The 26,364-nt window shown below is 43.1% G+C and overlaps 1 protein-coding gene across 6 annotated transcripts in view; it reads right to left on the bottom strand.

Annotated features, from left to right (window-relative positions):
* Nucleotides 1–5,128: 5,128 nt before the first annotated feature.
* The window catches only part of UBASH3B (ubiquitin associated and SH3 domain containing B), a 129,819-nt gene continuing 108,583 nt past the window's right edge, over nt 5,129–26,364 (bottom strand). For 4 of the 6 annotated variants that reach the window (XM_036887614.2, XM_036887615.2, XM_036887618.2 and 1 more), the window contains exons 7-14: nt 25,582–25,714; nt 24,250–24,370; nt 23,553–23,675; nt 21,581–21,673; nt 20,194–20,338; nt 14,021–14,127; nt 12,557–12,666; nt 5,129–10,721 (exon numbers count right to left, since the gene is read on the bottom strand). In XM_036887614.2, the coding sequence (XP_036743509.1) occupies nt 10,584–10,721; nt 12,557–12,666; nt 14,021–14,127; nt 20,194–20,338; nt 21,581–21,673; nt 23,553–23,675; nt 24,250–24,370; nt 25,582–25,714 (970 nt within the window). In that variant the 3' untranslated portion in view covers nt 5,129–10,583. The remainder of the gene's footprint in view (nt 10,722–12,556; nt 12,667–14,020; nt 14,128–20,193; nt 20,339–21,580; nt 21,674–23,552; nt 23,676–24,249; nt 24,371–25,581; nt 25,715–26,364) is intronic. The other 2 variants (XM_036887612.2, XM_036887616.2) reach the window with 1 other exon arrangement.

The following is a 26,364-nucleotide window of genomic DNA, read 5'->3' as shown; positions in this document are numbered from 1 at the left end:
GTGTCAGATGTGACATCACAGAGCCACCAACGTGTCTGGACATAGATATTGGTTGGTTTTCCAGATCTTCAGTTTATTCATCTAACGTGAATGTACGAGGAAGTCAAAAACCACTTTTACAAGAAACAAAAGCAAAAATGTCATCGTGGCACTTTTCATTTTAAGCCACGGGAAAAAAACCTTGGACCAGTTCTGAACTCAATTCAAGTAGGGGCCTGGAAAAGGGTGACTCTGCTCTTCCCTTTATTCCAGTTGTGGTTCTGAAATATTCTCTGCTGGGTAAAAATATACAGTAACATCGGTAAAAACAGAATGTGTTTGGGACTCAGGTGACCAGAGAAGAAATATTCTGAGATTACACCCTAAATTTACAGTGCAGCCTAGCCCAAATCAAGTGATTTCATGTGGTTATAGTGGAATACCTATGAAGGGATTCACAGGAAATTTGCTGGGTATTCATTTACCTGCAGACTGGTAGATCTTTCTCTTTCTAAAACACACATTTGATGTTATTCTTCTGCTCTAAAACTTTCAGTGGTTTCCTGTGGCCTGAAGGTTATGGCCCAAACTCTTCGGCAAATCACTGAAGAACATTCACATCCTGGCCGCAATGTACCTCTCAGCCCCCCTTTTCTACCACTCCCCAAAATATGCCCATTGAAAAGTCTTGTTATATTTCAAGCACACCGTACATTTTCATAGAGGTAGTCATACTGTGTCATAGCCCTCTCTGCTTTTTTCCTGGGGATATCCTATTCATATTCCAAGGCCCGGGTCAAATGTGTTACTTCTTAGAGAAGACTAGTAACTAAGTCATTAAAAACATGAATTCTGGGGCAAAACCTCAGTTTCCTCACCTGTGAAATGGGTATAATGACAGCACCGAGTCATGGCAGTTGTGCGAATTCAAGAAGTTAATGTACTTAGTGCCTGGCACATAATAAATATATGAGTTAGCTGTTCCTATTCTCTATTCTCCCAGGAAACAAGCAATTCTCCACTCTTCTTTACCTTCATAATAGTTTCTTTTAATCATATTTGTTTTTATTCCGAGTTGCCTTATATTTGATTGAATGTGCATCTGTCCCTTTGCTAGACTCTGAACTTCCTGAAAGCTGAGTTTGTTTTTGTTTCTTATTTAGTTTTGGGTTCCTGACGCCTGGCACAGAACCTTTCATGGCATAGTTTTGTTTTAAAAATAGCTTCACTGAAGTATAATTGACACCATGGACTGTACACGGGTGAGGTGTATAATGCGATAAATTTGACACACGTATACAGCCATGAAATCCTCATCTCAGTCAAGATAGTGAACATATCCGTCATCTCCAAAAGTGTCCTCCACCTGCTCTCATCCTGTTTTGTCCCTCCTCACCTCCCCTCTTGAAGCAACCACTGATCTCCTTTCTGTCACTCTAGATTAGTTTTAATTTTCTAGAATTTTGTATAAGTGGAATCCTATAGCATGCACTTTCTTTGGTCTAGCTCTCACTTGCCACAATTATTCTGAGGCTTGTATACGAGGTAGCATGAGTTGAGATTTCATTCATTCGATTGCTGTGTAGTAACTCATTCTGGGATTATATCAGTGTGCTTACCCATTCCTCTATAGATGGATTTCTGGGTTGTTTACTATAGCATAGTTTTTAATAATGGTTTATTAAGTTGAATCAGTTGTAGGGTAACTTTAAATAAAGAGAATGGGGTTGAGTCCCCAGCTTGCTGGTTAAATGCTGGTTATTAGATGGCACTTGGGGTTATACACCGATGTGCCCCTCAGATTCTCCTCGATCCTCAAGTGGCTGGAACAAAGGGACTTATCGGCTAAGTCTCCCTCTCGGAGTTGCTTTCAGTGGGAGCAACTGCACCTACACCTCCTGCATGGGGCACCCAGGTGAGGGCTTAAAGGACCCGTCCACTTGCTTCAACATGGAGCACTGCTGAAGGGAAATGTTCCAGCTCCAGGGCTCCCAGGGGGGTTCAGGGTCACCTGAAGCCTTTGTTGTGACTGCATCTCAGGTCAGCTTCTCTGTTCTCCTGATCTTGCTTCCTTCCCAAGTATTGTCCCTGGGAACCCTCTCCTATAAACCCCATCTCAGCATCTGACCCAGGGAACCTGCTCACAGCAGCACTGGAAATAGATTGTCAAATGAGCAGGTAACAGAAGAATGAATGAGCTCTACTGCTCCTGCTCCGAAGCCTAAAAGGAAGTCAGTTTATAATTCTCCCAGAGCATTAAAGATCTTCCTTTACGTTGCACTTTGGGCAATGATGAGTCTGTCTCCTTCCCCCACGGGTGTGGTATTCACCTGGTCACAAACCTTGACACATATCACAATAGGCCGCTGGACCCAGAGATTAAAAATGGTCTGTGGGGGAAATGTTGCAAGACAGGCTTGTGAAGGACACGCGCTTGTGGTTTGCACGGTCCTTTCCACTCTCCTCTCTCCCACCTCAGCCTGCAGCCCCTGGGGGTTCACAGGAAGGCAGCCGCTTGTGGCTGCTTAGCAGGGAGGAGGGAAAAGATGAGACTGGAGCACGGCGGTCCGGGAGAGACCTTCTATTTCCTAGTGGAAAAGCGCCTACTGACCACCTTGCACATGGGACGCCTTGCCACTCACAGCAAGGTTGTCATTTCGAGCTTCATTTCGTGAAGTTCTCAGGCTATATTTCAGGACTAATAGGAAGTACATTTGATGAAGGGGGGGGTGTGGGGACAAATTTCAGAGAAATAAACAAGCATCTTCTATTTCTCATCACTAACTTGGCCAACCTAGGGTGTCAGTGGGGAAAAACTGAAAAACAAGCTATTTATTAAGGAGGTGAAAGATTGTCTGATTTAAGGGTCAGAAAAGATAGGGGATTTCCTCATGTGTAGAAGCCACTGGGGTTTTTGTTGCAAAGAGGGGCCTAAACTTTCTTCTTGACCTTTGATGGCTCCTGTGAAGAGTCTGTGGCCTTTCCCAAGGCCAGGGTAAGGGGTGGCCTCGCCTGCATTTCCCAGCAGATGCCTTACACGGCGAGTTCACCCAGTGTTGGGGCTCTCTGAGCACTGTGGCAGTCTTACATGAAGTGGCTGTGGAGTTTCTAAGCTAGAGCATCACCCTTTGCAGTTAGTTATTGAGAAAAAGGCTTCCTAGTACAGCAAAGCTTCATGGGATGAGTAGGGGGCTAGGAGGCAGGCAGACCTGGACTTGTCACCTGGGCCCCCTTCATTAGCAGCTGTGTAGCCCTGACTAGACTACTTGCTTCTTGGTATCAATTTCCTCATCTGTAAAGTGTGGGGGGAATAATTACAGTGCAGGGTGACAGGGAGGTTATGAATTGAACATAGTATCTATGGTGTGCAGCACGGTAGCACATGGAAGATCCCCGTAAACTGCAGGCCTCAGGTGGCTGGGGCTTCATCTCATCCATCCCCCCAGGGACCATGGTCGGTAACTAAGATGTTATTCTTAAGGCTTCTGCCTAGAATTTAGCCTAAGCAAATGGATTGTTCTGGAAACAGAGCCCTAGTAAGGGCTGGCTTCAGAAGGAAATTGTGGTTTGGGGGAATGCACCACCAAATAGCAAATGCCAGCTTCAGATCTCAGCTCACAGATCTCTCCCTCCTCCTGCAGATGAACAGAAGGCACTGGATGAGAGTGGTGGCTTTCCAAACTGTGTTCCGAGGAAGCCAAGTATCCCCCAGGTGCCTCAGGGTTCTGCAGTATTTTCCTTAACATTTCTTTAAAAAAATACTTCTAACTATTAGTTCAGGCTCTGGAACCAGGCTGACATGGCCCAAATTTCAGCTCTGACATTGACAAGCCATGTGACTTCGGGCACGTAATGGAATCTTTCTAAGATGCAGCAGCAGCTTTCGTGAACTGGGAATAATAACGGTATCTACTTAGAAAAGTGCCTGATACATATACGCACTCAGCAAATGCTGGTCACCGCTTTGCCAGCCACTGGACACCACCAATCTATGAATCTGTTATGCCGGGTAAACTAGTTTCTGTGCCAGACTCTTTGGACCTAGAACAAACCCCAAATGCTTCACCAGGGTCTACAACAGAGGTCGGCAAACTTTTTCTGTAAAGAGCTAAGTAGTAAATATTTCAGGCTTTGCAGGCTACACAGTCTCTACCACTCACCTCCACACTTGCATAGGCAATATGCAAATGAATGTGTGGCCATGTGCCAATAAAACTTTATTTATAGACACTGGAATTTGAATTTCACATATGTGTAATGAAATATTCTTTTGATGTTTTTCAACCATTTACGATTATAGAAACATTCTTAGCCTGTGGGTTGTACAAACACAGGTTGTGGGCCAGATTCTGCCTGTGGGTGTTAATTTGCCAAACCCTGGTGTACGGGACCCCATGTCTGTGAGTCTTTCTACCCCTCTGGCCTTATTTCTCCCCACTTTTTCCCAGGCTTACTAAGCTTTAGCTCCCTGACCCCTTCTCTTCTGACCCAGCTAGCTCTTTTCCATGTATTGGGGTTCTGTACTCATTCTATCTTTCTGGAACCCTGTTCATTTAGCTTTGAACCCTGTTCAAGACAGCTTCTACTCGAGCCAGCTGCTCAGGGACACCACACCTGATGATCTTATCTAAAGTCATACCCCCTGTGCCACATCCATTCCAAAGTTACTATTATATAACCTTGTGTTTTCCCTCAACAACATTGATCCACCTCTGTAATTACCTTGTTTATTATGCATTCATTGTCCACTCCTTGAGAGCAGGGACCTTGCTTTCTAATTTGCCACTGACGCTCCAGCCTGCCACCCTGCTAGGGATAGAGTGTCCGATCAATACTGTGGGATGATGGATGAATCCACCACCTCAGAATCTTTCTTTCATACAATGAGTTCATAATACCTGATCTCCTTACCTTGTAAAATTGTTATGAGGGTCAGATGAGAATGTGCTTTTAAAACTGTAGAAAATTATACAAAAGGACAGTGGTAAATCACTGAGGCAGCCTATCAGACAAACCAAAGAATTCACCCAATACACCCACTTTTATCACGCTCCTCTTAAACTACAGAAGCTAATGTACGGGGAGAAGAGCACAGTCATAGCAATATGAATGAGATCATTTTTATTCCTTTTCCTGGATATTCCCCATAGACAAGAAAGTGGCTTGATGTGTGGTTTTACCTTGGCCTTAGTGAAAGCAATATATTTATTAGCATATAGTATTAGGTATTTTATATTCATTACCCTGTTTGATACAACCATGCTGTAAAAATCAATGGGCCCATTTTACAGATGAGGTCAGTTTAAGGGATCTGGTAAGCAGCCGAGCCAGGATCGTCAACCAGCTCTATCTGACTCCAGAAGTAGGGCTTCTTCTCTGGTACAACATGAGGTTCTTCTCCAGTGAAACACAGACCTTCTGGATTGCCCTATCGACATAATACAAGCAGCTAAATAGACCTTGACATCTTTTCACAGCCAGGAGCAGGCCATGTGGGTTTTACATGTTTATTTCTGGCAACAAAAAGTATTATTTCTTCAGAAGAAAGACTGTTTTTGGTCCTCAGCTCCCCTTTCCCAAAAAAATTTTTCTGATTTCAGCTTAAACAAATCCAAAGGGCACATTCATTTTCTCTAGATGTGCAGGGAGGCTTTCCATACATCACAAAAGGGCAAAATGAGTTTGGGAAGCCATCAAGCAGAGAACAGCTGAGGACCAGCCACAAGGCTAAACACAGCTTGGTCTTTTGTCAGACATGAGCATTAGCCGTTGTTTCCTCAGGAAGTAAAACCCTGCCAGGCGACTAGCTGGTTGTGTTGATCAGAATCCGCATTTATAGCCTGCACATAAATTTGCATACATGGCTTATTTTAAAATCTATTAGCTTAACATAGCCATACTTCAAAAAGGGGTCTGTGGCTTTTATTAGCCTGGGACCTTGTTTGAATGGAATTTTTTCCTCTCTCTTAGCCAAATTCTTATGCTGTGGCCCCTCCTCAAGGTGGGTGTTGGTGAGGATGAAGGCTGGGCCATGGGGCAGTGGAAGCATTTTGGAACTTCTGCTCTCTCTCTCTCTCCCCTATGTGCGTTTGCCCCTCTCCACCCTGACTCAGGGAGATGTCTGACCGGAAGGGACCAGAGACCCACAGGCTGCTGGCACACCCTCTCCTCTGGCCCTCTGCGAGAAGTCACACTCTTAATAACATTTGTGAAAAAGCACGGACCACAGCAACAACTAAAAGCACGTTAGGAAGAGAGACCACTCAGTTTCATATGAGATTGCTCTGGATCGACTGAGGACACAGTTCCTCTTTATTAAATCATCTGTGAACCACTTAAATGGAGATACTCATGGAGAGGACTGGACTAATTACAGCGGTGCTAGAACTGGAGAGAAAGGGCAGGCAGGGAGCACAGACACCACGGGTGGGTTACAAGGAGTTTGGCCATACAGTTAGGTGTGGTTTTCTGTTTTACAATTACAAACCTTTTTCTTGAGATAAAGACATCTGAATCACGTAGAAAAAAAAAGTTGATACAGTTGCCTTATAAATGAGAAAGAAACGCAATTATACCTTCAAAAGCAGCAAGTTTAGAAAGGTTTATACATAACCAAAATGCTTTGGGATAGTGTTCCCCTCTTTAGGGGCCATCAGAGAACAGTACACATTTCCAATTATACACATGAATCCTGTACGGAGTCCAAGAACAGATGAGCAGCTGCAAAATCCCAGTTTTTGTGTGGTAATGGCAGTTAAGTGGTACCATGTAAAGCATTTTTCAGAACTGATTGTATATTGCTTGACTACTCATCACTGTAATTTTAAACCTCATACACTGAACATGATATTATATGTATTTAAAAATCAAGTTGTTTCCTCTGTATTGAGGCGTTTTGTTCCTTTCCTTGAATTTTAGGGAGAGCTAGTCAATTCCCAACATATTGAATTTCCAGCAAAAATTCAGTATGTTGAAGTATTAAAGAGGAGCAAATCCAGTTCTAATCTTATGTTTAAACATGAAAAGCATCTGCCATCGCCTACCAAAATAGCCCTCCATCACCTCTAAAAAGTGAATATTCAGCTGAATCGATGTTAAATCCCTCTTCCCCCTGCCCTCCTCCGCCAGTCTCATCCCTCCTGGCGAGGCAGCCCGACTGAGGCGCTCAGTTCTCACACGTGCGCAGGACAATTTAAATGCAAATAACCCTGCACCTCATTATCTTGAGACGTGCGTGCAGACACAGTACAGTTGTGATTTTGCCCGTGAAAATTAAAGGAGGTTCATCTGTATTCTAACACACGCTTTACTTAGAGTAAATTCAAAAGAGCAATTCATCACTGCTTTCGAATTAAACGCCGGAGTCGCGGAGTGCCTAGGTTACGGGGCATGCCTCCCTTTTTACTACACGGGGACGGACGCCTTTCCACAAAGGCAGTGAGATAGGAACTGCTCTTACTGTAGCTCACCAATTAGATCCCAGTGACACGAGGTGACTGCAATAAGAGACTTCATTTAATACGAACACAGCCAGTTGAGTGGGAAAGATACATTTATGGTAACGCTAAGCACAAATAGATGACCATCTATTCACATGCCAAATACCACTGACAGGAAAATGACCACATCAGCCTAAAATGCAAGAAAATGATCGACAGTGACTTACCGAACTGACATAATTCCAGAAGATATTATTTTTTTATCTTTTTTTATTTTTATTTTTTGCAAAATCCTCTTTCAAATATAAGGTTATTTTAAAACAATTCTTTGGTTAAAGTATAATTCAAATAAAAACTAGAAACTCCTCCGAGGCTTTCCCTAGCAGAGTGAAAAATACCACCCCCTCTGTCAGCCATCAGATGGCCATTTAATCAGCCATTCAGATTCTATGAATCTAAATGAAATGGAAAACACTATTCTGAGCTCCCTACCCCGGTGAAGCAGGACGCTCCTAGCTACCAAAACAGTGATGGAGAAGAGAGCCTGGGAAAATGAAACCCCCAGTTTGTGCATTAAAATGTGCCAATTATTCTCGTCCGCAGAGGAAGAGTTGTGGCATTTTGAAATCATTGAAACCGAAGTCCTATCTATGAATAAAACGAGGGCATTAGCAGATTGATGTGGCACAGTTACACAAGCAGCAAACTTTCAGACTTTCAGTCCCCGATTAAAACCTTTAATTTCGGTTTAGTTTATGTCAGGTAAATTCACACATTTAGGAAAAAAAGTCCTCCCTACAAGAAACCATTTAGTTCTTATCTGGCATTTTCTTCTGGGTTCCCTCCTTCCTCCTTCCCTTCTCCTTCGCTGACACATTTGTTCTTAATAATATTAGCATCAGCCTCAGATCAAAAAGAAACTAGCGTGTACTTCAAGGTTTAGTATCAACCAAGAATTTTTGGATGAATATGAAATTATGTAATACAGTTGACTGGTCCTTTTATTACACAGAGATTCAACATGATTTCCAGAGAATTTCTTAACTGGAGTCTTCAGTTTAGTTTTTTAAAATAGGTTAATAGAAAAAGAATTTAACATGAATTCAGATCATTCTGGCCATTTTCATAATCTGGGTAGTTAAAGTAGAGGCATAAATTTTTTTACTCACCTCTCAAGACAACTGAGAGGAGGAGGATGATAACCTGTCTGAATTATGTTCTATACAAGTACAGACACTGCCCAGAACACACTGCTACAGGCTTCAAGGAAATGGGATATGAGCGGTCCAGGCATTGTTCTGAGCACTGAAAGTCCATAACCATCTGCAGAAACTCTAATAAATACTACAAATTTGATTAGGCAGTGGATTCATGTCATTACAGATAAAAAATGAATGGCAGCGACATTACATTAGCTGTAATGTGACTTTTCTCTTAAAACCTTTACTCGGAGCATTTCCCCAATTTTACAGTTAAAACATTTATATTAATCAAATGATGTCAGCACAGAGTTATTTCTATACCCAGAAACTGGATCAGTGTGCAATACTAAAAGAAATGGAGGTGTGCTTTAAAAATGTAAAATTCGTGACATGTTTCTCTAAGGGACTTAAAAAAAAAACCCAAGTATATCATCCTCTTGCTGATTGACATACAGAGCCAACCTCCTTTCTCTTCCTTCCCCCTTCAGGCATCATCAAACTCCAGTTTCAAATAGGAGCATGATCTGTTTTCATATATGTTTATGCATTTGGGTTTTGAATCTTATCCAATGCCACAGTGTACCTTGATTTTATACTAATGTTCTCTTTAAATGGCTGGGATTTCATTTTGCGCACGCACTGTACATAGTGAACCATATCATATCAGACCATCGTCTGCTGCTGCAACAGTCAGCTAGTTGTACAATTAAATAGACACTGATAACTGATGTTTTGGTTTGATTGTCATTTATTTTTCTTTAAAAATAAATTTCCTCTAAATTCAGGGAGCAAGCGTGATGAGAAACCACAGGGGGTGGGTCTCCCAACTTTCCTTAAGTAGCCCTACCTACATATTTTAAATTATCACAGAAAAACAGACGATGATGACCGCGCATGTAGCAGGACAGTTGTGACTGTCATCATTTACATTAGTTTCCTGACTTCATTGTCCATCCCTGGTAGAACCGATCATGTTCTGTGCGTGTTCTCTTCTGACTGACATGTACTCTAAGGGTACAACAACCCGCCGCTTGGTACGGTTTGTAAAGATGTCCGTATTGCACAAGGATGAGATTCTTGCTGACTCAATGTACCACACATCCTTTCAAAATGTCCACACGGTCTCGACTCTAGGGGTACAGACAAGCAAATCGCGGCTCGTGGGGCTACAGCGTGGGTAAGGATCCCAAGTCACTTTCTGTTTTGCAAGTTCTCTGTTCCTACAATCGAATACTTCACACACTTAGGTTATCCTCCTCCTGAGTGTCCAGAAGTGCTTTGTCTCCCCATTTCACAGACAGAAGCAAGGGGCACAGGGGAAGGGCTGCAGCAAACAGCTGGAGCCAGGCGCTCTGGAGAAGCTGGGCGGGACTACGGTAAACGCTGGAGTCCTCGGGCAGGTGACTTGAGTCAGCGCTGGGGTGTGGGTCACACTGAGAGCAGACTTTGACACGTAACTTAAGAACAGCTCTCTGCGGAGGCATGTTTTCTACTAAATTTAAAGGAATTCCTCAGCTTGGCTTTGCCTGACTGGAACCTATAGCGTGAAAGGAAATCCCACCGCCAACACGGCAGCTCGGTGTCCCTCCAGCTGGATTCGGGACGTCCGTCTTCCCTCTGCGTCCTTGCTCAGAGCGGGCGGGCAGCCCCGTCTGTGAGGACTCGGGCTCCGTAGCTACGCACAGACAGAAGGGAGAACACATCCTGTGCCTCGGTAGGTGCCTTGATTTAGGAAGACAATTCTTGAGAACCTTGCTAGCTGGGTATATTCAGAGAGAATGAATTGTATCCCCGAATCAAGTCTTTCTCTCATTCACACAGTCTCATGTAAGAAGCAAGAAAGGAAATATGCCTAATGATTCTGAGCTGTCCACTTAGAATGTGGTACGTATTTTCCACTGTTACTAAAAACACAAGGTACGTCTCCCAAAGTCTAAGGCCTTTTCTCATTCACTGATGTGGCTTATTCTTGTAGCAGGGTCTCTCTCCAGTTGAAGCCCCCCGTTGGTCCATGGGTAAGAGGAAGGATAGGTGGATCTGTCAACTGCCAAATTCCAGTTTCTCCTAATTCTTCACAGGAACAAAACCCCAAGTATGGGATCTGAAGTGAGAATGTTGAAGAAAAGGAAAATAGAAAACAAAAGGTTAATGTTCTCACCTTTACCTGGAAAGAAAGATCTTCAGGTGGGTCTTGAGAATAAGACATATTTGTAGGAATTAGTAGGGGCTTTGTAAACATGCATCTACTCCAAAAACCAATGAAGAAAATGAAATGGATAAAACTGATAGAAAAGTATTTACATTGCAAGAGGATTCATCAGAATTCATTAAATGGTGAGCTCCCCTAGTGTAATTAAGTAACTGTTTATAGAATTGCAACTTAATAAGGGCAGAACAGCAACATATAAAGCTAAGATTCTGGGAGTTAATTCTTAATTTGCAAGTCAAGCTAAAATGCAGCTCAAACATTTCTGAAATTATACTTGGATGATGAGAAAGATTATTCAATCATTAAAAGTTGACCCAGCTTTTTCCTTTTTTTTTAGACTGAAATATAGTTGATACACAATATTATATGGGTCTCAGGTGTACAACCTACAACCTAGTGCTTCAACAATTATGTACATTACAAAATGCTCACCACATTAAGTGCAGTTACCACCTGAAGTGGTTACAATATTGTTGCTTCTATTCCGTCAGCTGTACTTCTCATCCCTGTACTTATTTTTTACTTGGAAACTGTCCCTCTTAATTCCCTTCACCTATTTCACTCCCCTCCCCTATGGCAACCACCAGTTTGTTTTCTGTATTTATGAGCCTATTTGTTTTGTCTGCTTGTCTGATCATTTGCTTTTTAGATTCCCCATCTAGGTGAGGTCATACGGTACTCATCTTTCTCTGACTTATTTCACTTAGCATAATATCCTCTAGGTCCAGCCATGTTGTTGAAAATGGCAAAATTTCTTTCTTTTTATGGCTGACTTATATTCCATTGCTTACATGTACCACATCTTCTCTGTCCATCTATTGACGGACACTTAGGTTGCTTCCGTATCCTGGTTATGGGAAATAAAATGCTTCAGTAATTGCATGGGTGATACATCTTTTCAAATTAGTGATTTTGTTATCCTTGGGTAAAGACACGGAAGTGGAATTGCTGGGTTGTCTGGTATCATTTTTTTTCTTTTGCTTGTCTCTCTTTAACATTGAAAGCTGAAGTTGGGCCTTTCCCAATTTCAGTAGTCCTGGCATTTCAAAACCAGCTTTTTTGTGTGCATCCAAAGCTGCATTTATAAACAAGACAAAAATCTCTGCCTTGAAGCATCTTATGGAGTAGTGGGAAAGACACATAAATAAGCTTTTAAAAAATGAACAAGAATTACAACTGAGTTTGAACCAGGTTCTCTGGGGGCAGATAACGGAAGCACATAAGTCAGCCTGGAGGGAAGTGTGTGGGAGGGCGGCTGACGGGAAAACCTCTTCCTCAGGCACAAAAAGGAAGAATCCAGATGTGTGGATCAGCCCCCTGGGCTTTCTGTCTTGCTGCCTGGTTCCTCCATTTGCCTTTCAGCCCGATCATGTCCAATCACTGCTTCCTTCGGCCGACCAGCCAGGACCTGTCTTCTAGCTGAGCAGTCTGATGCTGTGTTTTGGTTCGCTCACCCAATTCACGGTCCCACACGGAAGTCCAGACGATTTGCTTGTAATTCTTAGCTACTTCCTAAATTTTAGCTCTTAGAAACTAGCAGTAGCTCAAATATGTCTTTTTCTCTTGCACAAGGCCTAATAAAGTGCCTTACACAAAGCACCACTCGATACACCTTGGTTGAGTGAATCAATAAATCCATCTCCGCAACTCAGAGTAAACACATGCTTCAAAGAACTTAGCTATCAGCCAGTCAATGAACTGTGCTAAAACTACTAGGTACCAATTACCTTCCGGACCATCTGTACGAAGTCCTTGGAGTTCTGAGGTGACAGCCCCTGAAGCTGGCAGGTACATGCCTCAAGGGAGGATGCGTGAGCCACAATCAGAATGTTATTTCCTGGGGAGAAAAAAGCAAGGCCTGGAAAGAGCATTTTATAAAGACATATGTAAACTTTCTCAATACTGGAAGCCAAGTTGTTCCGGGGAGGGGAAAACATTCTCAAGAAGGAGACAATTCAGCCAAACAATACTTTGAAATGCTCTGTATAGTTCAGGCAGCCTAATGTCATTGAAAAAAAACTGTTTAATCTTAATTGTAGATTTACAGGAGGTTATAAATATATATGTATATGTAAAATTACATATGTATTATATATGTCATTGTACAATATGTACAGGCACATGGAGATACACATGTGTATGTGTATATAGTATATATACCATACATACGCGCACACACATACACCAGTGAGGGCCCATGTATCCTTCAGCCAGCGGCCTCCAGTGGTACCAGCTTGCCTAACTGGTACACTATCAAAACCAGGAAATGGATTCCGGCACAATCCAGGTAGCTTACTTAGATTTCACCAGGTTTACTCAATTCTATTATTATATGTGTAACTTTCTGAGCCACAGCCACTATCAAGATATAAAACTATCCACGTCTACAGGACTTTGTTCTACTCCTTACACAGTTTTCAATGTTGCCACCGCAGAACTATAGGGCACTTGAGACCAGTTGATAAGATACCGGTTGGGTATCTTCATAGTTCAGAGCATCGCAGGGGTAATGAACTGAGTGGCTTAGGAGTGATAAGTGAAGGGTGGGAATCATTGTAATACTGCTGGGCCAAGGCTACCCACTGTTAATATTTTGGTGTATATATATAATTTCAGTCTTTGCTCTATGAAGACAAATATTTTAACTTAAAAAATGGGACAGGAATGTACAAAACTCTTTTGTAATCTTCCTTTTTTACTAAAAATTTTAGAGTGAACAGTCAGCCCTACATATCATCAAATATTCGAGTCCATGTTTATAAAATTTAGGAGCAACAGACTTGAGACAACCGTGGATCGCTGCTCTCGGCTGGTGGTGACAGTGGCAGCTTGTGTGTGTGTGTGGGGGGTGTCCGTGCTCCTGGATCAAATTACAGGCAGAACAATGGCCTGCTAAAGAACCTCTGGAAATTGTAACAGGCTTCCCACTTCACAGAGTGCCACTGTAAAGCAGAATTCCAAGTCATTTTGTAGAGTAATCCTGGTGTATTCCCATGGAATATCTACCCTTTTAGGTACCCAAGAGAATATTAACATTTCACATGAAAGTACCTATAGGAGTGTCTGGACATATTTTTCTTTCCTATTAAGCCAGTCTGCCAAAACAAGTGGAAACATCCAGAACAGCCTGTCAACCACAGGGGAGAAATGATCACATATTTAAATATGGAGTCCAAAACAATGCCACCTACCTTTACTTTTACATTCACTTATTATTTCTTTTGTTACTTGGAAGCTTCTACTAATATAGGTGTCATAGGATTCCGAAACCACTAATTTGCTGACTGGAATGTGAGGTCTGTAATAGAACAATGAACAAAGACAATAAGAATGTTTGATCCCAAGACAAAGCAGTTGATAGTATGTTAAACTTTTAAGACCTTTCCAAAGTGTCCACATTTCCCTTTACCATTTCCCTAGAAATGAGGAGGTTCAGGGGACTATTTCCATTATATAGCTGTGGGGTTGAAAAGTACAGAATAATAGGTTGAAAAGTACAGAATAATAGGCTATGTACACATGGTGTCAGAATGACCAGATGAAAAATTAAACATGCAGTGAAAGTTTCATGTGCAGGACAGCTCATAAGCAGTTTAACTAATTTTACTGACCATCAGTCCTAGGTCACATAGCCAATAGGAAGCAAAGTAGAGGTTAGAGCTCTTGATTTAAATTGCCAGAGATTTTCTAAGCCTCTATTCAATAGCCTTACACATGATAAGCTGTAAATATAAGTTTTATTTTTTCCCCAGCTTTACTAGGATATAATTAGCATGTAACATTGTCTAAGTTTAAGGTGTAAAAGTGTTGATTTGATACACATATTGCAAAATGATCACCACTATAGTGTGAGCCTAACACTTCTATTACGTCACATAATTAGCATTTCCTTTTTCTGGTAAGAACATTTAGGATCCTGATTCTCAGCAACTTTCAAGTATATAATACACAATTATTAACTATAATCACCATACTGTACATTAGATCCCCAGAACTTACTCATCTTACAACTGGAAAGTCTGTCCCCTTTGACCAACATACCCCTTCACCCCAGCCCCTGGTAACCACCGTTCTGTTGTCTGTTTCTCTGAGTTTGGCTCTCACAGATCCCGTATTTAAATGATATTATGTGCAGATACCTCTTTTCATTTCCGCTGGAAATATGCCCAGAAGTGGGATTGCTGGATCATATGGTAGTTCTATTTTTGATTTTTTGAGGAACCTCCATACTGACTGCACAAATTTACATTCCCACCAACACTGTACAAGGGTTCCTTTTCTCCACATCCTTGCCAACACTTGATCTCTCGTCTTTTTTATGATAAACATCCTAACAGATGTGAGGTGATAACACATTGTGGTTTTGATTTGCATTTCCCTGATCATTAGTGATGTGAAGCATTTTTTCATGTATTTGGCCATTTTTATGTCTTTGGAAAGATTTCTCTTCAGTGCCTTTGCTCGTTTTTTAATTGGATTGCCTTTTTTTTTTGTACTCTTGAGTTGTATGAGTTCTTAATATATTTTGGATATTAACCCCTTATTAGACACATGATTTGCAAGTATTTTCTTCTGTTCTGTGGGTTGCCTTTTCATTTTGCTGACCATTTCTTTGGTTTTGCAGAAGCTTTTAGTTTGATGTGGTCCTATTTATTAATTCTGTCTTTTGTTTACTTGTGTATTTAGTGTCATATCCAAAAATATCAGTGACAAGACCAACATCACGTAACCTCTTCCCTGTGTTTTCTTCTAGGAGTTTTATGGTTTCAGTTCTTATATTTGTCTTTAATCCATTTTGAGTTAATTTTTGTGCAAAATAGGGGTTCAGTTTCATTTTTCTGTATGTGGTTATCCACTTTTCCTAACACCATTGACTGGAGACTGTCCTTTTCTCATTGAATATTCTCGGCTCCCTTGGCAAATATTAATTGACCATATATTTGCAGGTTTATTTCTGGGCTCTCAGTTCTGTTCCATTGGCCTATTTGTCTATTTTTATGCCAGTACCACACTGTTTTGATTACTATAGCTTTGCAGGATAGTTTGAAATCAGAAAATGTGAGGCCCCCAGCTTTGTTCTTCCTTCTCAAGATTGCTTTGGCTATTTTAGAGTCTTTTGTGGTTCCAAACAAATTTTAAGATTGTTTTTTCTATTTCTGTGAAAAGCACCACTGGAATTTTGATAGGGATTGTATTTAATCTATAGCTGGCTTTGGATAGTATGGACATTTTAACAATATTCTTCCAATTCATAAGGATGGGCATCTTTCCATTTGTTTATGTCTCCCTCAAAGTCTTACAGTTTTCAGTGTACAGATCTTTCCCCTTCCTACCTGAATTTATTCCAAAATACTTTGTTTTTGATGCTACTGTGAATGGGATTCTTTTCCAGATATGTGTTGTTAGTGTGTAGAAACACAGCTAGTTTCTGAATGTTAATTTTATATCCTGCAATTTTATTGAATTTGTTAATTAGATCTGACAGTTTTATGGTAGAGTCCCTAGGATTCTCTCTATATAAGATCATACAATTTGCGAACAAAGGCACTTTACCTCTTCCTTTCCAATTTGGATGCCTTTTATTCTTTTTCTTGTCTGACTTCTCTGGCTAGGAATTTCAGTACTATGTTGAATAGGAATGGTAAGAGTAGGCACCCCTGTGTTACGGATCACAGAAGAAAAGCTTCCAACCTTTCACCATTGAGTATGTTAACTGTGAGCTTGTCATATATGGCCTTTATTATGTTGAGGTATGGTCCTTCTATATGTTTGTCGAGTGTTTTTATCATGAAAGGATGGTGAATTTTTTCAGATATTTTTACTGCACTTATTGTGATAATCATGACTTTTATATGTTGAACCATCCTTGCATCCCAGAGAGAAATCCCATTTGATCATGGTGTACAAGGCATTTAATGTGCTGAATGTGCTGTTGAATTCTGTTTGCTAATATTTTGTTGAGATTTTTTTACATTTATATTAATCAGAAATCTTGGTCTGTAGTCCTCTCTGCTTGTAGTGTCCTTATCTAGCTTTGGTATCAGGATAATTCTGGCCTCATAAAATGGGAGCTGGGGAGTTTTAAAGATAGGTTTTTAAAGCACATGTTAGGTTTATTGGATTTGTGCACTTACGAAATCTTCACCAGTCTTTTCTTTCCCTTTTATTTTGAACACAGACTATACACCTGGCCCTAGGAGAAGCCGAGGGAACATAAAGATAAAGGGAACCTGATTTTTATGCTTGAGGAGGTCTCAGTGTATGATTGGGGTGAGTAGGCTGTTGATGTAAATGATCATTATGACGCAATGTACGAAGGTATGTAAGGATGATCAAAGCAGGACCCTCCCATCCTGGTGACTCTGCATGACTTTGATCTGTTACTTCTACCTACTTCTGTCTCTCTTTACTATTTAGAATATCTGGTTTATGACTGTGTTTATCTTGTTTTTGTCATATTTTCTATTTTCTTATTTGTCTTTCATTGTTGGTATTTAGTGCATGGTAGATAGTGGTGGTAATAGGTTCTCAAAGTAAATTCACACGGCTTCTTGATCAAAGATTTACTGAGAGGTTCCCACGTGTCAGGCTCTGTGCAAAGTGCTCTCCTTGCATTCTTTGAAGACAGCCCTCCTAGCAACCCTTTTCCAAATCCTGAGTTTATGGATGACAAAACCAAGACTCAGAAAGGCTACGGATGACTTGCCTGAGTTCACACCATCAGCAGCTCTTAGGATGACTTGCCTGAGCTCACACCATCAGCAGCTCTTAGGGTCTGCATTTGAACTTGGGTCTGAGATCAGCCCCTGTAAACTTATCACCCACTTTAGATGGGTTTTGACAGTGTCCTCTCTAAGCTATGCTTCTGTGCACTTGGGTTTATTGTCCAGAGAGGACAGGTGCTGCTCCATTTGAAGGAAATTTGCCCTCATGTAAATAACATTCTCTCAGCAAGCTGTACTTCTCCTAGGAAACAATCTTCTGAATCTCACAACACCCGGGGGATAGGGAGGGGCATGACTCACCACTTGTTAGGAACATACTTGTTCTGGAGTCAACTCCTTCTCCCCAGCCCCACCTCTCATCCCGGTTCACTATCACATACATCACCTGGTCTCCCAGCAGCCCCACACACCGACAAAAGGCCTCTTTGTATGGCCCAAGGAGTCATTTCAGTTGTGAGAACACATCGTAATAGATGAGATTTGTGTAAGTGGAGAGCAAGTAGATACTGAGATTCAGTTCCTCCTGGTCAAAGTTGAACCCAGAAATGGCTCTTGTGTTTGAGCTAGCTCTGACGGGGGAGGGCCAGGGCCCAGACTTCCGCACCCCACCTGCAGGACCCATGTACTGTCCTCAGAGTCAGGTGGGCCTCCAACCACCAACCAGACCTGGAACCCGGAGCTCTGGGCCCTCCGGTAGCAATATTCTCCCTGCTCCAGTCCAGGCTATAGGGCAGGCTTCTGCTTTGAGCCTGACACCAAAGGCTGATTCAGTGTCCCTCTGACACTTCAGATCCGCGTCCCCTGCCGCAGTCCCCTGCTCTGAAGCCCTGTTGTATATTTTGTTGTTTCTGCTTTGTTCCTCCTGGTCCAGCTCCCTAAGCCTAGGCTGCTTCCCACACCCAGCCCACAGGCTGGGCCTTGCTGCCTGGGTAGGGGGACACTTGGATATTAGCTACTAGCCTGATTATGTTCCCTTACTCTGGCTTCTGGTCCTGCCTGCCTCCTGTTCCATGGGGTGGGGATCTTTAAGTGGCATTTGCTTGATTTACAATGCCCGACTTACAATGCCCGGCTGTCGGTCTGTGCACCTCCGCCCATCACCATGTTTCTTCAATCATTTGGGCGCCACTTGGCGGAATTTCAGAGGGAGCCTAACTGAAGGGGCTGTGCTTCTCATATGCTTTATTGTTGACTTTCTGAACACAAAATGGTTGAATTGATTTTTTTTTTTAAGAAGAAAAGAAAATCTGGCATAAGGACTATGTCCTGACCCTCAGGTTGCAGGTACTCTTCTTTCTCCTTGTTCTGCTGCCGGGCTGGGTGTCTGCGTGTGCACCGAAAGGCTCAGAGTGATTTGGGAGACCTTTGAAAACCTGCTTGGGAAGCAATGCAGGCCCCAGCAAAGGGGGAAGTGGAGGCACAACTGGCCCAGGCTGGGCTGGGCGGTGAGTGAGGAAGGTCATTTCACCGATGCTGACTGTTGACAGCACCCCACCTTCTTTCCAGAGGGATGATGGCTGTTGGCACGAGGACAATGATCTACTGCTGTTCCTCCCCCAACAGAATAGAAAAACAGTGGCCATAGAGAGGATAGGACAAAATGTGAAGTATATTAGCAGAGGATCTGATTGATTTGATTTTTGAGGAATACTAATTCCTTTAAGCAAGAAGAAGTAACACATTACTTAATTCATGGGGTTATCTAAGGTCTGTTTTTCCTGCTCTGTAAATGACTATGGGAAGAAAAGATAGGTTGCCCTAGCTTGCATCACTTCATTGTTTGGATAAGCAGTTGAAATTAAAGGTCAAGGGATATCACAAGGAGGACATTTCTGCTTATATTGGTCACTTGTTCCAATTTCTGCCGTAAGAAATAGGAGCTTAATTCCCCACAGCAATGGTTGGGAATATCCCTCCTCAAAGGGCTTTTTCACAAATTTCTGAGTAGATTTCTGATAGTTAAGAACTAATAATAATATAGTTATATTAATTATCTTCTTGTGTATTATTCTCCTCTGAGCAATCTACAAACACCTCTTTTTAAAATTTATGCAAAATCTGGTCAAATGGAAAAAGGACGAGGAATGAGAAGACTATAAAGCAGCTCAGACAGTGCTTGACAGATTGAAAATGACCAATAAAGGTTGGTTATTAGGGTGTTAATAAGAGTGTGGCCATGAAACGCCCAGCTTTAGGCAAGCTGCTGGCGCTCCTACATATTAGTGGCTCGCCTACATTCTGGGGTTATGGCAAAAATAAATGAACAGAAAGAGAATTTAAAAATGACAATCCGAAGTATGGCATTGTCATTTTGCTTTTCGCCCAGCAAGCTTCTGGAACTCTCTCGTCATCAGCTGGTGCCTGGGTGCCTGCTCCTGGAATGCAAAGCGGTTTTATTCACCAGGAGAAATAAAGCCAGGAAGATCCAGTGTATGGGTGGAACGGGGAGATACAGTGCACATGAATGCTCAGGGAATGCTGGCCTTCTCGAGTTTCGGTTTTTCAAATCACAGCCTGGCTTCCACCAATGTGGACGATTGCCTGTGGCCTGTGTCTGGTCCTTCACCTCCTTATTAGCCTGGCCTAGTGTAGAAACTACTTCACACCGGTCTCAGGACACAGCGGCTTCAGAACGTTACCTGTAGGTTGTATCCACACTCAGGCTGGCTGCCGCTAACTCTGATGGAGGTATCCACGCGGGTAATGTGTTTCCAGCAACCCATTTTGTCCACTCAAATAAGCCAGGCTCTACACGGATCTTCAAGTGATTTTCTTGTTGTAAACCTTAGCAGTAAATAAAACGAACAGGGAAGGAATGCTACTGTATTCTCAGTGGATAAGTAAGTTAGAGGCCACGTTGTTATAAAGATTCTGGTAAGTCTTCTCTTTCCTACCCGCTATATATATATAGCTACCAGGAGGCAGAAGCCTGTGGGTTTGGACAAGGGTTTTACTTTTTGTGTGCTACAAACATTCTAGTTTAATACTCTGGCCACACCCCTAGGATGTAGGCTGGCTTTAAATGGTATCTGATTTAAGCAAAAAAAGCACATCATTACCTGTATCATTTGCACAGTTCTGTGACTACTCTGATTCCTTTTTCTAAAGTAAGTTCCAAGACTGCCATACCAAGAAACTGCAGAAATTCTCTTAGCATCCACTGCTCTACAACAGCCTACATGGTATTTGAATGGCATGAAAATGACTCATTTTCTCTATCAGGATATCCAATGTTGAACATTTACAAGTGCCTGTGCACAAGTCCTTACCCTCAGAGCAGGAGCTGTCCCTGTTACCTCTCTTCATATTGCCTTTGGCCCAGGTTTTCTGTGCAAATTTAATACAGAATGTCATATAATAAACTTCTCGTTTACTTAAGGTTAACAAATAGAAGGCTCAGAAACGGTGTCACTTCTTTGCTGGCTCAGCTCTTTCTGCCTCATTCATTTGTTTGGTATAAGTGAACAGTCCAACCCTCTTTTTTTTTTCTAGTTTTCTCTCCAGTGAAATGAGAATGGAGAGCCCAGCAGTTCGGTCTTCCACAGACATTAGGGTGAAAGTTAGTATCTTTATTGCAATCGTGCTTTGAAAAGTCCTTCCAATTAACAAAAGAAACAAGGATGACTAAGATTTGCACACACCTAGGAGCACCACTGCTGCTGTAAACAAGAGGCAGACAGCACAGTGGGAGGAAACCATCTCACTGCTTCAGCACACAAAAAAGTATCATGCTCTGTAGGCTGTAAATTATTGCCAGACAACATTGTTTTATAAGCCTACAAATTCATCCGAGAGAGCTTTACATTTTCAAGAAAAAAAATTATTTGCACAAATACTTCCTTTCGTCTTGCTTATGCGGCCAGAATATGATTTTGAGACTTTTGCAACATCTTCTGAAAGGACGCTTGCTAAAAATTCCACATTGGAAGCTTTCCATTGGCTAATGTCCCATGAGTCTAGAATAATTTAGGTATAGGGCTGCTGGAGAGACAGAGGCGTCAAAGAGTCGACTTTTTCAAATCTTACCTTTCAAGATGTTGTACGCAGTCTGAACACAGCGCAGGGATGGGGAGCAGTAGACGTGATCAATAATGGTGTTGCTCTCTAATAAGGCTTCACCTGCAAAGAAAACCAACGAAGAATCAATCTGATGGATGCGCTCAGCCCCAGCTGGACCCGCTATGGGACAAGATGCCAAGCCGACCCCGTGAACCACTCCTTCCCAGTTGGGCTCACAGAGAGCCGGCAGCTTGAGCCCTGTTGCCAATAGATCCCCTGCTCAGTGTTTCGAGGAAGGAGGTGGAATGAAAGACCCCTTATCTTTCTCTTTCCTACTCTCTGGTGTAAGCATGCATTAAAACATCCATCTGGGAGAGAGACCTGGAAACAAAATGCCCCACTTTGCCACTGTGATAAAGGGGAGAGGTGTTACATTTTCAAAATTAGACCTGTTTTAATTTTCTCTTGTGCTAAACAAAATCTCAGTGTTATCTTCTTGGACGCCAGAGCTAAATCCCAACACCCGATTCTTCAACGCTTTCCTCCTGGCATCCACTTCTTACCTGTACTGGACAAAGTGCAAACACTTCAGTGGGGTGGGCAAGGTCTTCCGTGAACTTGACTTTATCCATCTCACGAGCCCCTGCCCACAACCTGTGCTCCAGAAGCAGGGACCACTGGCTGCCACAGTACTCTAGTGCCCTTTCTCATGTCTGGGACTCTATGTTGTTCTTTCTCATGGGAATGGTCTTCCCACTGCCTGCTCCTTCCTTGCCCTGCGGACTTCCCTTCGGGTCTCAGCTGACCTCTCTCCTCCTGTGTGTCTCTTTTTGAGCTCCTGTAATGCTCTGTGCATAGTTGTTACTGAGTATGCCGTATTGTATGATACTGATCCACTTACACGTTTGTTTCCCTGAGGGTGGGGACTCATGTTTGGATTCCCAATGCTTAGCCCAGTACCTTGTATGAAGTAAGTGATCAATCAGTATGCGTTAAATGATTGAACGGGATGAGGCTGCCATGTCTGCATGGCAGATGTGGAACAGACCTCCGAAGAACTGAGCATCTTCAAAGGGTAACCGCACAGGTAGCTCCCTCTGGATGAAGCCCCTCAGACATCTCATGGACAAAGAGAAGTCTGAATCCCTCAAGTAGGACCCAGAATATGGGAACCAGACTGAATAACTAGAGATTAAAGGAAATGGGAGTTTATAAACTCAGGTAAACAGATACAGGATTCTTAGTTCCTCCTCAAAGCTATAGCTAAGCTCTTGCTTGACGCATGCATCCTTGAGATGTTTTACAAGAACGTAGACCCCCGCCAGATGGGTCACCTCCTGACAATAAGCAGCCCAGACTGGGTGGAGCCAGAAGACTGAGGACTAAGATTCCTGAAATGATCCCCTGTCACCTGACCAATCGAAAGAATGGGCATGAGCTGATCATGCACCCAGCAAAACTTTTCCTGTAATTTTGCCTTTAAAAACCCTTACTTGTAACCCACCAAGAGTCTGGGACCTTAAGCATTAGCTGCCTGTTCTCTTACATGGCGCCCCCTCTCCTTGCAATAAATGCCCTCTTTCTTTCACTACATCCTGATGTCAGTGTTTGGCTTTGCTGACTCATGACACTGTGTGCCAGACAAGTGGACCTAAGCTTGTTTGGTCTGGTTAACAAAAGGGTCAAAAGTGCATTCAGCCACCCCAAGGTTCCCTCCTCCTCAGCCTTGTGCAGGCGCTGACCTGTCTGCCACACCAGCCGTGACCTTGTCCCATCTCTGGACCATCTGCACCTCAGTCAGGGTCATACCTTGTTCATGCTGGGAAACCAACCCAGTGCCAAGCACAGAGTCCTAAATGTAAATGGTTATGTAATTCATCCCTTTTGAGGAAGTATACTACTTGCAGGAAAGTTACAGAAACCTTTAGGAAGTGTCCTGGCATACTCACTGGACCAGTCTTTTGAAGAAGTAGCCAGGAAAGGCGGGGTGATCACTCACCCACTAGTCTTGCTTGCATACATCCAAACACGGTGATCGGAGCATCTTTCTCATAATCCCGGAAACCACCACTCCGCTGAGGTAAGCTGTGAGGCATGTTCAGGTTGGTGCGTATGTAGCGGCCTGGAAGGCAAGTCAGACAAAGGCTACGTGAGATTCTTGTTTCCGTAGGACTCCTGTTGCTGAGCCTGACAGCCTCTCCACTCTCTATTCCTTTTCCACCAAAGAGAATGGATTGAGCTCTCTAGAAAAGAAATATTGAGGCTCAGGCTTTTGCTTTGATAGGATGTCTTAGAATCTACTCCTCCATTCAGCTGACAAAAGCTACGAGATAGTTTTTAAGTGAAGTTCCAACCAGACATTCTAAAGAGGTAGGGTTCTCTCATATGCAAAGCCTCCCTATCTTAAGCAAGCCACTCAAACGGAAATGGAACCAAATGAGCCAGGCTGGTTTAATGGAGGGAACTCTGGCTGTGGAAACGGGATGCCCATCTCTGCCTCTGACTTTGCCATGTGCCTGTGGACAAGATGTTTGCCTTATTTGGTCCATACTCAAATGGAGTAACACTCAAGACAATCAGGAAGGACTTTGGAGGTAACAGGTTACAGGCATTTTCTGAGGCATAAATGACACCATCTAGATAAACGCAGCTTGACTCTGCCCCCTAGAGGTCACGGTAGGTATGCCAATGCTCACCTTTGGCATCGAAGCACTGGGAGAGCCAGTACTTGCCAAACACAACATCCATCCTCTCTCCATGCCGACACACAAAAAGGCATCTCTTTTGAGGACCAAGCTGGTTGTTGACCCTCAGAGGCTGCGGCGAAAGAAAGGCTATTAGTGGGGAAGCACGTGAGAAAGTAAAGCTGGCGTTCCTATAAAATGAGGGTAGTTAGGACTCATCCTGCAGACCTCACAAGTTCTTCCGAGGCTCAGATGCGAGGAATGCAGTTTTGTAAAATAAGAAGGGTTATGAAGGTGGTACTGTCCTTGGGCTGCTGTAGCTCTCCATAGGAGTGGCATTTGGTCATTACTAAAACATGAAGGCCATCTGAGTTACAGCTCAGAGGTGAAACCAGCCAGCACGTACAGACAGCCACCGGGTGGGACAGCTTCTCCGACAGGGACGCTTCATCAACTTCTTCAGGGACTGAGGCCTTCTATTATTATGCTTGCCCTGTCTCTAACGTGTGGCAATGGGACTGCCCGGTCGGAGGGTCCCCTTTAGGAACTAGGTCCTGCTTTGCCTATTGTGATCACACTTGAGGCTCTGCCTGACTGCATGCATGTGGGTGTCCCCATCAATGGTCCAGAGAGGACAACTGCTCCCTCTGGGTGATGAAATAAGCAGGTCTAGTCAAAGGTGTGCCCATATGGCTTTGGTTTCTGCAACTGCTGGCTGACACCTTCTAGATGTTTCTGTATTCCTTCTTTCTCATAGAGTCAGCTATTTCCAGTTTCCTTAGAGTTGCCAGCTTCACATTGGCCAGCATGTCACAATTGCTTCCCGGTGCCCTGACAAGGTTCACACGTGGGATGGGGGCGGGATCTTGCCCTTCTCCGTTTCCTAATTCAAGCCCTGGGCCCCAGTCAGTGTAGTCTAGTCCCTTGATCCTCAACACGCTTGAATGTTCAACTTGCCTCTGCCTAAACTGTTCAAAATGACTCTTCTCACTCCTCCATTCTGCGAACTTTCTGGCATACACTGAGCACTCACTATGTGCCAGGTGCTGTGTGAAGAGCTCCATTCTTACTATTTCCTTGACTCTTCCTAACAGCCTATGAAGCAGATATGACCTTACTGCTCTTTAGCTATCACATCCTCCTCTCTGCAGAACAGATTCCTTACCAGGATAGACGCAAATGCTGGTCATGACTGTCAGTACCACCATCTGACTCTTCCTAGCCTTGAATATTTATATATCTTTTATAACCCTGTGCCCTTTCTCCCCAAGAGCAAGACCTCATACTTAGTAATAGGTGCCCGGTGAACCCGGAGTTGAGGATGTGAGTGACGGTCAGCCTTACCTGCGTGGGCTGGCATATGATAGTCAGGGGTGTCGTCTCCCCCAGACCCTGGTCCTCATACTGCCGCCTCTCCATCATGCCATCGCCGAATGACAGCGCGTTGGAAGCTGTTGTATTTAAGATCGAGTAAGAACTGCAGAGGAAGAGAAGGAAGGTGCTGACTGCTTGGCCAGGGGTCATCAAGCACTTCATCCTTGGGCTCAACAGGAGTGTGGGGATTAGCAGGAGCCCTCCCTGGGTAGTCGTACAGTTAATAAAATTGGAGGTAGATGCACTTCTATACTTGGAACAGATGTGCTTGTCCCTCGGAGCAGGGACGGGGCCCGTGGTTTTATTCTTAGTAGGATGCCATGGGCATGGCTGGCACAAAAAAGCCCACGTTAAAGAATAAGGAGGTACCCATTTTGCACTGTTGTTTCCAGCTATTTTTCTGGTTCAATAGAAACAATTCCTGTTGCCTTTAATATTTTCCATGGTGATTTCCATCTGAATAAACAAATGAAAGGGGGAATTTTTAGGATTGCCACCACTTTGCGTGTGGTTCCTGATGGTCAAGGAAATCTTATGGCCCTTATGCCCTATTCTACTTTCTTCAGTCTCCCAATCCCTCTCCACATCTCAATTATATCTCCAACAAGATAACAAAATACAGAATTATTTGAGAGGAGGCCATTCTCAGGAGATGTGTAGTGCTGGGAGCCAAGAACTTTCATTTCCGGGTGTATCACTAACTCCAGAAGCCCAAAAGCTCTTGCTCAAAGGGAGACAGCAAGTCATGCAGTG

This window comes from Manis pentadactyla, chromosome 13 (genome assembly GCF_030020395.1).
Source record: "Manis pentadactyla isolate mManPen7 chromosome 13, mManPen7.hap1, whole genome shotgun sequence".
NCBI classification, from domain to species: Eukaryota; Metazoa; Chordata; class Mammalia; order Pholidota; family Manidae; genus Manis; species Manis pentadactyla.
The sequence above is the reverse complement of the archived record's forward strand: the minus strand, read 5'-3'. Positions and strand labels throughout refer to the sequence as shown.